This window comes from Euleptes europaea, chromosome 6 (assembly GCF_029931775.1).
Source record: "Euleptes europaea isolate rEulEur1 chromosome 6, rEulEur1.hap1, whole genome shotgun sequence".
NCBI classification, from domain to species: domain Eukaryota; kingdom Metazoa; phylum Chordata; class Lepidosauria; order Squamata; family Sphaerodactylidae; genus Euleptes; species Euleptes europaea.
In genome coordinates this window covers 52,268,010-52,279,457 of record NC_079317.1, presented here as the reverse complement: position 1 = coordinate 52,279,457, position 11,448 = coordinate 52,268,010, and the positions used below count along the sequence as shown (strand labels likewise).

Sequence of the window (11,448 nt, the reverse complement as noted above, 5' to 3'; positions counted from 1 at the left end):
TCCAAACACTCCCCATAATGTAATTTTGACTCTAGAAACTATCAAATAAGGTAACTTATTTCTCGGGTGTATTTGATTCTTAGAATGATCATATGACACCCCTAGCCAAAGGGCAGAATATAAACAATATACAATCCAGGACTGAGCCATGCAGGTTAGGTTTTCCTCTGGACCTTGCTTCTTCTGCCAGGCCAATACATAGGCTTCTTAATCAGGCAGAACATGACCTAAGATGTGTGTGTGTGTCTATCTCTGTCTCTGTCTCTCTCTTTTCCCCCTTTACAATCCTCCTTCTTGGCACCCTAGCCACTCCACCAGCCTAGTGATTCTATCCTTCTTCAACGCCCAGCCCTTTCTTCTACATTCACTGGGTCCATCTCAAAGCATCATCTTTCAGACCTCTTTCTCCCCTCTAAACCAAAGTCCAATGGTTCACTCAGCCTTGGAATCCCATCTCCAAATCCCAGAATACTGCCATACCTCTTCCCTACACCTACTCCTCCCCCTTTCCCACAATCTCAGCAAGGTCCTACCCCAAGCATCCCTAACTATTACCACTGTTTCATTTCTTTCTCACTCCCTCTCTCCCCCACATGGCATCTCATTCCTTTCAGTCCCTGCCAGGACCCCTCACATACTCCCCTTCACAAGGGAATTTAATGACGGTGTAACACTTGTCTAAACTACTGGGGAATGATCACCCTGGGATTGCATTTGTAATTGATTGCTTTTATTGATTGAATGTTAATGATGGCCACATATGATTGCCAGCCCAGAGAGAGCAACCCCCAGGAGACTCAGAGGGAAGAGTCCAGATTATGGATGTGCACTCAGATATATCAGGTCCAAATACTGTATATACCCCAAGAATACCTTATTAGTATTTTTTTGGATAATTTGGGATCCAGATCACTATATGGCAATATTGGCAATACCAGTAACCCAATCCCAAATATCCCAAGAGATATTTGGGAATACCTGAGGATGGTGTTTTAAAGCTCCAGTCATAGGGGGTGGCTTTTTGCAGGTTTTCCTGGCAACAGGAGGAGAGAGGCAGCCGTCACAGGCAAATGGGATCCCATGTTAAGGGGAGCTTGCCAGCATATTGGTTCTGCTGAGATTCTCTAGTTTGACAATGGTTCTTTTGGGCTTATGCTGCCACACTGATCTTGGTTTCTGCTTGGCTTCTGTGGTTTGCCATTGGTTCCATTGGGCTGGGAATATTGTCCTGTCCCTTTCTTCAGTTGGTTTGTTTTAGATTCTCTGGTTTGAAATGGGGCCTAAATAGTTTTAGAATAAAACCCAAATGTAAAAATAAACCCAAATGTGAACACTGAACTGGTATTGGAGAACCAAATAATCTGGAATACTGATAATGATGCCCTCCCTGAAACCCAGATTTTTTAAAAAAACAAACAGTTTTTTTGCTGTTGTACATCTTTAATCCAAATGATTGGCATCGCGCCAACACGACAACATCACTTTCACTGCCAACCCAGAAGTGACATTGTTGTATCAGGGCAATGATATAGGATTCACCCTAAACTCCATGGTTTTACCATAGCATTTCAGGTGAATCCTAGAGCATTGCCTTGATGTGGTGACATCACTTCTGGGTTCATGCTAGAAGTGGTATTGTGGTGTGGGCACATCATCAATTCTCCCCCACTCCACTGTTTGCTACTGCTGCTCTGAAGAGCAGTAGCAGAAGCCCAGAGGTCAAGAGCTGGAAGTGTCTTGCCAGAGTATGAGACCTAGCACCTCTATGGCCATTGAATCATAAAATTCTGTGGATGTATATGCTTCTACTTTCCTTTCTCTATCCACTTATTATTAATAAAAAAAAGTTCACCTTGATTTATTAGAAGTATCCTTCTTTCCTTTACCATTGGGGAAAGGGCACTCCAAACTAGCCAATGTATACATGATCCCAAAGACCCATATCACAGTGTGCACATGTGTGGAGACCTGCACGTGTCTACCCCAGGTTCTTGGTAACAGGAACGCCTGAGAAGCTTCCACTGTTCCCAAAACACTCTTCGAGAACCACATTAAATGCGCAGGCTACAAAACATTGATAAGGAGCATGTCACTTCCTGATGGTTCTTTCAGGAGGGAGTATAACTATTACCATCTTAAAAAGGTGATACATTAATGACTCATACCACCACGCACAATCTCTTTGCTAATCTTAACTAGCTGTGGTGGAAAAGGTTCCCAAGAGTATGGACTATTTCAGCCTGCAGGACCTACTCTGGATGACATTCTACAGTCATAATGACCACAAGAAAAAACTTCTTCTGCTCTGGACACTAGAACATTGTTCAATGAATAGTGCCAAACTTTCCTAAGTAGAGAAAGGGAAAGAAGTATTGACTGATTATACAAACACTCTTTTCTTCTTAGTTAATTGAGGCAAGGCTGTACTCTTGATGCCATCTTTGGTTTAGTTCTTCTTACTGAGGTGCTGTTTAAAGGGTTGCCAACCCCACTTGGGAAATTCCTGGAGATTTGGGAGCAGTGCTTGGGGAGAACAGTGTTTGGGGAACATGAAGAGCTCAGTGGAGATGTGATGCCATGGACTCCACCCTTCAAAGCTGCCTTTTCCTCCAGGGGAACTGATTCCTGTAGTCTGGAGATGAGTTTTAATCCCAGGAGATCTTCAGGCCATACCTGGAGGTTAGTAACCGTAGGTATTAAACTGGTTCTGGGTTGCACTTTGGGATCTTATGACTGAATGTTGCTGGTGCACACAAACATACAAAAATCCAACATAGAAAATTAGATGTCAGGAAGAAGGATTTAAGCATAGCTTTCACCTTGATATCTGTTTTTCGACATTTTGGGAATTCTTTTTGTACAGCGGAATATCCAATCTTTTGACCACTTTCCTGAAATTTGAAATGGTACACCAGAGGCATAGATTTACTGTGGAAATTAGTTTTGCTCAAATGCCAGCATCCCTGGCATCCCCAAGTGATGCCTGGACTTCAATTCTGGGTGCATGGGGGGTCACATCAGTGCATTGCCAGCAGGGGCCCCACCTGGCAATAGGGATAAGTCCTCCCATTGATTCCCAGGCCCCATCTGGCAATAGGGTTGCAGGCCCCTCTTCACCATTGGCAGGAGGTTTTTGGGGTGAAGCCTGAGGAGGGAGGGGTTTGGGGAGGGGAAAGACTTCAATGCCATAGAGTCCAATTGCCAAAGCGGCCATTTTCTCCAGGTGAACTAATCTCTATTGGCTGGAGATCAGTTGTAATAGCAGGAGATCTCCAGCTAGTACATGGAGGTTTGGAAATTAGTACAGGAGCGAAACACTACTTAAACAAAGTGCAAAATAGATTTATAAATAGCTACGTGCAATTACATACAATATGAGACATTATGTACACAAAAAGACCTACAAAAAGTCATTCATAGACATTCATATTTTTAAATGTCCCAAAAGCAGGGTACAAATTCTTCTTCCACAGACTAATCTCATGTAGTACAATGGATGCCAATAGTAATGGAGGATACGGCCGTTTCAAATTCTTGGCAATTTAACAATTCTTCTTCAGTCCTTCAAAAGGCATCCTGCAGCATTTTCTACCTAGTTTTCATTTCCAAATTGTAGGTTGTAATGTATGTCCCGCCACAGGTAACATTCAAATGCCGGTCCCAAGAAGGGTAAGGAAGCTCAGTGTGGAAATCATTGCCAAGAATTTGAAACTGCCGTATCCTCCATTACTATTGGCATCCATTGTACTACATGAGATTAGTCTGTGGAAGAAGAATTTGTACCCTGCTTTTGGGACATTTAAAAATATGAATGTCTAGGAATGACTTTTTGTAGGTCTTTTTGTGTACATAATGTCTCATATTGTATGTAATTGCACGTAGCTATTTATAAATCTATTTTGCACTTTGTTTAAGTAGTGTTTCTCTCCTGTACTAATTTCCAAATCTGTTGATAATTGTACAGTGGTGTCTATTTTTTCCTCCAGTACATGGAGGTTGGCAACCCCTCCTGACAACCCTATGTTCATCATGCCATTTTATTTGAAGTTTCAAGAAAATAGCCAAGACTATCTATTTGAGAGGCATGGAGGGGTAGGGAGAGGGGCACTAAAGACAAATTATTTTAATTAAACTTTACTTAGGAAGTGGCATTGCTGATTTTATGTTGATCATGTCTGTTTATTGTGTTCATTTGTATTTTTAAGTGCAGCCCACAATCAAATAACCCCCCATGTTTTAAAGTAAGGAGGGAGAAAACAAAAATGGCTGAACACTATGATCTTAGTCCAGTATTGTACAAATATCCATTTTCCCACAAATATGTCTATCTTTAGATTAGACTAGAGTACCTCTAATTTTAATTTAATTACAGATAATCCTAAACAGAGTTACACCCTTCTAAACCCAGGGCGTAACTCTGTTTAGGATTGCACTGTTAGATAGCTTTATCATACCTGTATTAATTTTTGAAGTTGCCTCAGGTGTCCCGTTGAGTCATGTGGCAAAGTAAAAAGTTTAAAAATAAACACAAAAGTGAGTGTTTTCATTCAGGAAAATAATAATAACTGTGTTCTAATTATCCAGCATGGATTCCAAGTTTCTTGGGATCTGTTGCCCCACTGCAGGCTCGTAGAGACACAACCCGGTTCCTCTAGGCAACGTGTCTCATTATTTTGCAGTTTACTGTAACAGGAATTACACAGTAGTAGGTGAGAAATGGGCTGGTATATCTTTTCCTGAAATCCTTCGCAATACAAAAGGGCGGGCCTTGAGTATAGTTTTTAAGACACCTTCTTAATGACTGCTGTCAGCATAGTTGCTGCAAGCATGTTCCAGGACCATCTGCCGATTCAACTGCCTTTTGTAAAAACACACGACTTGACTGCGGTTACAGCATCATGTTCCTCTTATTGCTGGGTAAGAAATGTTTTATGGCAAAAGGATATGTGGTTTTTCTAAATGGCTGTGAACAGATATAGCTTGGCAGGGTTGTTTTGTATTATTAGTTATTTCCCAGGCTATGCTCTTATTGGGCACTCAAAAGATAGCAGAGATCAGTGATGCCAGGAAAGAAAGTGGCTGTGAATCTGAGTTGTCAAGAACTTATACATCTGAGAAACAATTAGATTCTGAGGAAAGAAAAGGGAGGGAAATAGAAAATCAACTCTTCACTGAATAAATATCTCCTCAGTGCCATTTTTTGATTCATGCTCTTCCCACTTCAAACTGGGAACAGGTACCATCATAAAGTTGTGGTACAGCCAAACAATGAGTAAATGGGCAAAAAGGAAACAGGAGATGGACTCTTAATGTGAGGAAGAGATTGCTTCTTTTGGTACAAAAATGTCTCCTCAATGAGTGCCATGCTTTTTTATTCATGCTTTTCCTGAGTCTAAATAGAAACTTTAAAAAAGAAGAGTGATAAAAACAGGCACATGTATTTTTATATATTTATTTGAAAAGCCCCTTCCTCATTCATTATTTCAACAAGTGTAATGTCCATTTTGAGGGGGGTGGGATTTCTTGTCCTATAACTCATTGTTCAAGAACATATGTCTAAACTACTCTTCGTTGGCTTTTAAAAAAAATATTTATTTATTTAAGATAGGGGATACAGAAGGAAAAGAGTGGGATAGGGGATCCATCTGCAAATTATATATTATATATGTGTGTGTGTGTGTGTGTGTGTGTGTGTAAAGTGCCGTCAAGTCGCAGCCGTATATATATATATATATATATATATAAATTACAACATAGTTGCAGCATCTATATTTCTAATTAGTCAAGCAGACTCTCTCTTAACATTTTCTTTTTGACTTTTCTAACTTTTCTACTAGGAGTTAACTTCACTATGACTACCCCTATGTTTATAACATTTAATCTGCTACTATCAATATAAAGTTTCAACCATCAATTTCTATATATCTGTAATAGTTTCCATTTTTCATTAAACTGATTGAGGGTCTCCTCATTGGCTGTATTAATCATGTGAGTCATTTTGGCCATTGTAGCATATTCCATCATTTTGTCTTTCCAGTCATCTACATCTGGCAAAGCTGGTTGTTTCCATTTTCTTGTGATAGCAACTCTTGCCGCCGTTGTGGCGTATTTAAATAAATCTTTTAGTTGCAGGGACAGTTCCGGTGGCATTATACCAAGCAGAAAACTCTTAGGGTTCAAATTGAATTTTTGCTGAAACATGTTTTGTAATTCATTGTGGATCTTTTTCCAGTATGATTGCAGCTTCGGGCAGGTCTACCAAACGTGAAAATAAGAGCCATCTGACTCTTGGTTTTCCAAGGCTTTTTAAGTTTCGACTTCCATGTGTTATTTAACTGTTCTGCTTCAGAGTTTATATGTAGCAAATGATTACAGCATGATAATAATTAATAATATTGGTTTACATTTTAATAATAATATATTTTGTCCCTTTTTCCTTCTCCCCATCCCCCCAGAACCGCGGCATAAATATACTTCCTGTGGACATCCGTCAGCCAATGAATTTGCATGAAGCACAGAGCAATTCTCAAAACAAGGTAATATGAACTTTCATAATGAACCTAGTTTACTGGATCTAACACTTGTTAGAAGAAGTGTTAGAACAAGTATTAGAAAGATTTTGCTGATTGTCAAATTATGTGAGTAAATCATTAATGAAGTCAAGACCAGTAATGCTGTTTAATGTGTTTCCTTTGTTGATGCAAATGTCAGTTGCTAATACTCTCCAGAGTAGGCCTACAGCTGAACACATTTCTTTTCCTTTTGTTGTGAAATGTCTCTCATTCTCGTTCTCATCCATTGTGCCAGAATGTCTTGGCACCTATCCCAGAAATCAAAGGCGGCAAAACAAGTTCATAGACTTGCTTTGGGCATGTGCTATGTATATATAATTTAGGTGGTTAAAGATGTTACAGACTGATAGGGAGTTTAGTTTTTACCTTCATTCAATACAAGCTCATGAGCAAAGTATGGACTTCAATAGCAAAGGAAAATAAATGTGTCCTCCCAAATTCTCATGAAAAAAAATATTTTCCATTATAGATGGTGAATATTTCCAGGTGAATATTTGGAAAATCTATACTACATTAGAAAAGACTGTGCAAAATTAGTTCTGGAAGCTGTTTCATACGTTTCTGAATTAATAAAGCTGAGTAACCATGGGTTGCTCCAATATGTTTGCATGTGTATTGTGCCGTCAAATCACTTCTGACTCAAGGTGAATTTATGAATTAATGATATCTAAAATGTCTTATTGTTAATAGCCTTGCTGAGATCTTGCAGTCAATCCATCTCATATTGGGCCTTCTTTGCTGTCTGCCTTCCACTTTTCCTAGCATTAGTGTATTTTCCAGTGACTCTTGTCTTCTCATAATGTGACCAAAGTATGATAGCCTCAGTTCAGTCATTTTAGCTTCTAGAGAGAGTTCAGATTGATTTGATGTAGAATCCACTGATTTGTCTTTTTGACAGTCCACAGTATCCATAAAACTCTCCTTCAACCCCACATTTCAAAGGAATTAACTTTCTTTCTTTCTTCATTGCCCAACTCTCCCACCCATACAATATACGGATCAAAAAATCCTCACAAGGGGATAATCGAGGGGAAACACCAGGTTTGCAAAACAATAGAAAAACATGTTAAAAATGTAGTTTTAAAAACATGAAAAGCAGATAGATACCCCTAAAAGAAAGAGTTTGGGCTGTATTTTGGGTTGCTAAAGCAACCAAAATGACACTAACACTAAAGCAGTGGTGCTAGACAGCATCGGGGGGGGGGCGGGGAGATGGCGAGATGACAGAACAGAGGAAACTAGGACAGAAACATTGGCCATTTATGCAGGGTCGATTCTCCTCCTCACTCAATGCTGTTTTTTTAAATCCAGCCTTTAAAATGACTATTCACGGTCCCGATGCAAGAGGAGAAAATCAAACAAATTCCACCCCCAACTCGCCTGCTCCTTTGTTTGCATAGCCATTAGCATTAGCAATATTCGTTTGCATAGCTAAGTGGCGGCTGGGATTCTGCATGCTTCCTGCAGTGAATGCTTCGATGCAGGGGCGGAGCAAATACAAAAGGTCATGTTAAAGGGGCTCTTAAGAAATGCGAAACAGGTATGCACCAGCATCACAGTGACGTCTGGAATGACGGTTCAGCATGAAGAAATTAAAAAACATATGTGGGGCACTTCAGCCTGGAACCGCTGCTAATTACCAAACATAAACGGCCAGTAAGTAGTGGTTGGGAAACAGTGAAACCAAGAACAGAGAGATGGAAGGGAAGGAAATGGACCTGGACACAACTGGGGGGGGGGGGAAGGGTGCAAACAGCAGCTAAGGGATAGGATTTTGAGGGTGGAATGGAGACAGAGGGAACTGTAAAGGGACAGTGAAATAGCAGCTGCTAGAAGAGCTGGAAGAGTAGGAAGAGCCCTGTGGCGCAGAGTGGTAAGCTGCAGTACTGCAGTCCAATGCCTAGACTTAAATCTTTTGATTTAATTTCAACCCGTTGGTTCTGTTCCAACCTTCTGGGGCAATAGAAAACCACTTGGCACCCTCCAAGTTGACAGCCCTTCAAGTACTTGAAGATGGTTATCATATCCCCTCTCAGTCTTCTCCTCTTCAGGCTAAACATACCCATCTCCTTCAACCTTTCCTCATAGAACTTTGTCTCCAGACTGCTCACCATCTTTGTTGCCCTCCTCTGGACACGATGTACCCAAACTGAAAATATACCAAAAATTAGCCATTTTGGCAATATTTGGGTTTTGTCTCAGCTGAATATCAAAACCTGGGTATCTAATTAAAGCCAAATAGGCAATTCCTGAAAAGCCAAATAGATATTCAGCTTTTTTGGATTTTGGCTATTCACTCAGATGCAAGGCTCTGTGCTTTCTCCCATTTTTCTATCTTAGACTGGTTTGAGGTAGGGATTGTGTAACCTTCCAGGTTACATTACCCAACAGAAAACGAGTCTGCAGAGCATAAGAATAATTTTAAAAAACGGGGCTCACCCAGTCCCGTCCAGAGGGATATACCCTCCAACTAAAAAGCACCCCCTTCTATATCTTCTTATTAGGCTTCTGAAGACTTCTCACCTGCGCTGATGAGCAATCTCTTTCACAAGAGCTGCCTTGGTCATGACTTCGGCTGGCTCCAATATCATCCCTCGCCTCGAAAACCTGCTCTCAAACTGAGGGTCACCCCGAATAGTGGCTTCATTTCCCCACACCAGGACCATGTCTTGAAATCAGATTTTTTATGACTATAATAAAGGACAGTTCACAGGATGTCATTCACCACCCAAAGAAATGTTTTCCATGCCTTATTGCTCTTGCATTTAAATCATTTTCCTCAGTTTGGAAGCCAATTTGCATGGCCATCATGTTATGCACCTCAGATATGGAGCCCCCAGTCTAGTTTGGGGCACCAGCCTGCCAACTAGCTCTTTCTTCCAGTCCTTGGCAACGCTGACTGTCTGAACCTGAAAACTGACAGCTCAGCTCTCACAAATGCCTGGCGGATGGGGGCCTTTTCAGGCCCATAAAATTGGACCCCCTGTCCCTAACTTCACCAAACTTTGGTGTCTGTCTAAGGAGAGTCCCTTGCAGCTATGCTACAAATTTGGTGACTGTACCTTGAACCCCCCCATAGGAGCTTAAAAAAAAATCCCATAGACTATAATGGGCCCATAGACTATAAAGGGGAGAGATATAACGTGATCAGAGTTCCTCATAAAAGTGGCATTTCAAGAGGGCATGAGCTAATGAATCAATAGAGCCAGAAGAGCAAGGACAGGTCCTGTCTGGGTATGGTATATTCAGAATTCTGCCCTGCATAACCATAGAGGGGTTAGCATTCAATCTAGCTAAACAGAGGGCTCTAGAAAGACAAGGAGTTGTCAAATAATAAGTATAGGCGGGCAAACAGCGTGGTGGTGGTATTCCGAAAAACTGAGATGAACAAACACGGTGAGCACGAAAAGTAGTACTGTTATAATCAAGCTCTTTAATGCACTTTTTAATTTTGGTGAAAGTTTTAAGTTGAAAACCTGAATAGCCCCTGGGATATATTTGCCGCCTTTGGTATGGAAAAATTAGACAATAGCTCCAGCCCCAGGTTTAATTTTGTTGGACACTGCTTTTGATGGGCATTCCAATTTAGGTTATTGGAGAAAAGAATGCCAAGATAAACAAACTCCTTGACTTGGTCAACCTCAAAGCAGTCTAATACCCAGCGAAACGGAGGCTTTTTTCTCCACTTAGAGAAGATCATAAGCTTATATTTGTGATGGTTTATTTTAAGATCTTCCCATAGCAGTACTCAGAAAAGGTTTGTAAGGATCTTTTCAAACCAATTATTGTGCAGGACAAGAGAACAGCATCATCTGCATAGAGTAGCATTGGGGTGGGACGACTTGCAAGCTTTGGGGGATGACAAGACACTGAGAAATTGGTTGCCATATTGTTCAGATATAGATTAAACAAGAGAGGAGCAAGGAGGCAACCTTGTCTAACTCCCTTGGCCAGTTCAAAGGGCTCAGTTAGTTCTCCTTGGTTGCCACAGTGAACCTGAGCTGTAAGGTCAGTATGAAATTGTTGATTGAGCCATAGTAACCTCCTATGCTAGAATTTGATAGTTTCAACCATAGCCTCTCCCTTGGGATGGCATCAAAGGCTCCCTTAAGATCCATAAAATCCGCATAGAGGGTGCCATTTTTGGGGGAGGAATATTTCTCAGCTAAGTGAGAGAGCACTAAACAATGGTCCGCAACAGACCAACCCCTTCTGAAGCCAATCCCTTCCCAGCCAAGGATGTCATTACTCTCAACCCAATCCAACAGCCTCTTTAATAAGTAGGAGGGATAGTTTGCCTAAGCAAGACAAAAGGCTAAATAGGCGATAACAGCTTGGGTCAGAGCACTGACCCTTTTTGAAGATTGGGACAATTATAGTATGTCTCCAAGATTTTGGAATGGCTCCTGATGCATTAATTTGTGTAAATATAGGAGCAAGAATGTAGGCCCAACATTTACTATTCACCTTAAAGAGTTCGTAGGGGATTAGATCAGGACCTGGGGCTTTGAAATGTTTTAATTTTTTACATGTTTTGATGTTCACCACCCTGGGGGCCCTGAGTTGGGTCAAAAGGTGAAATAGAAATGTTTTAAATAACAACAACAACAAAGGATTTTGTCCTTTTATAAAACGTCTGATGGATTAAACTTGGTTAAAAAACAGAAAACAGAAGGCTAGGCGTGAATGACTAGGCTAGGCCTAAGGACTGGTACTGGGGCCAGTGCTATTTAATTTGTTCATAATTTATTTGGAATTGAGCAGAGAGCAGTATAATGGCCAACTTTGCAGAAGATATCAAATTATTCAGAATGCTGAAAACCGAGGCAGATTGTGAAGAGCTACAGGAGGATCCTTTAAATGGGCAAGGTGATTA

General features: G+C 40.8%; 1 protein-coding gene across 1 annotated transcript in view; it reads left to right on the top strand.

Moving 5' to 3' along the window:
- The first annotated feature begins 6,491 nt into the window (after nucleotides 1-6,491).
- LOC130479490 (cytosolic phospholipase A2 epsilon-like) overlaps nucleotides 6,492-11,448 on the top strand; it is a 62,139-nt gene continuing 57,182 nt past the window's right edge. The window contains exon 1 of the mRNA XM_056851889.1: nucleotides 6,492-6,536. Within this exon, the coding sequence (XP_056707867.1) occupies nucleotides 6,498-6,536 (39 nt within the window). The 5' untranslated portion in view covers nucleotides 6,492-6,497. The remainder of the gene's footprint in view (nucleotides 6,537-11,448) is intronic.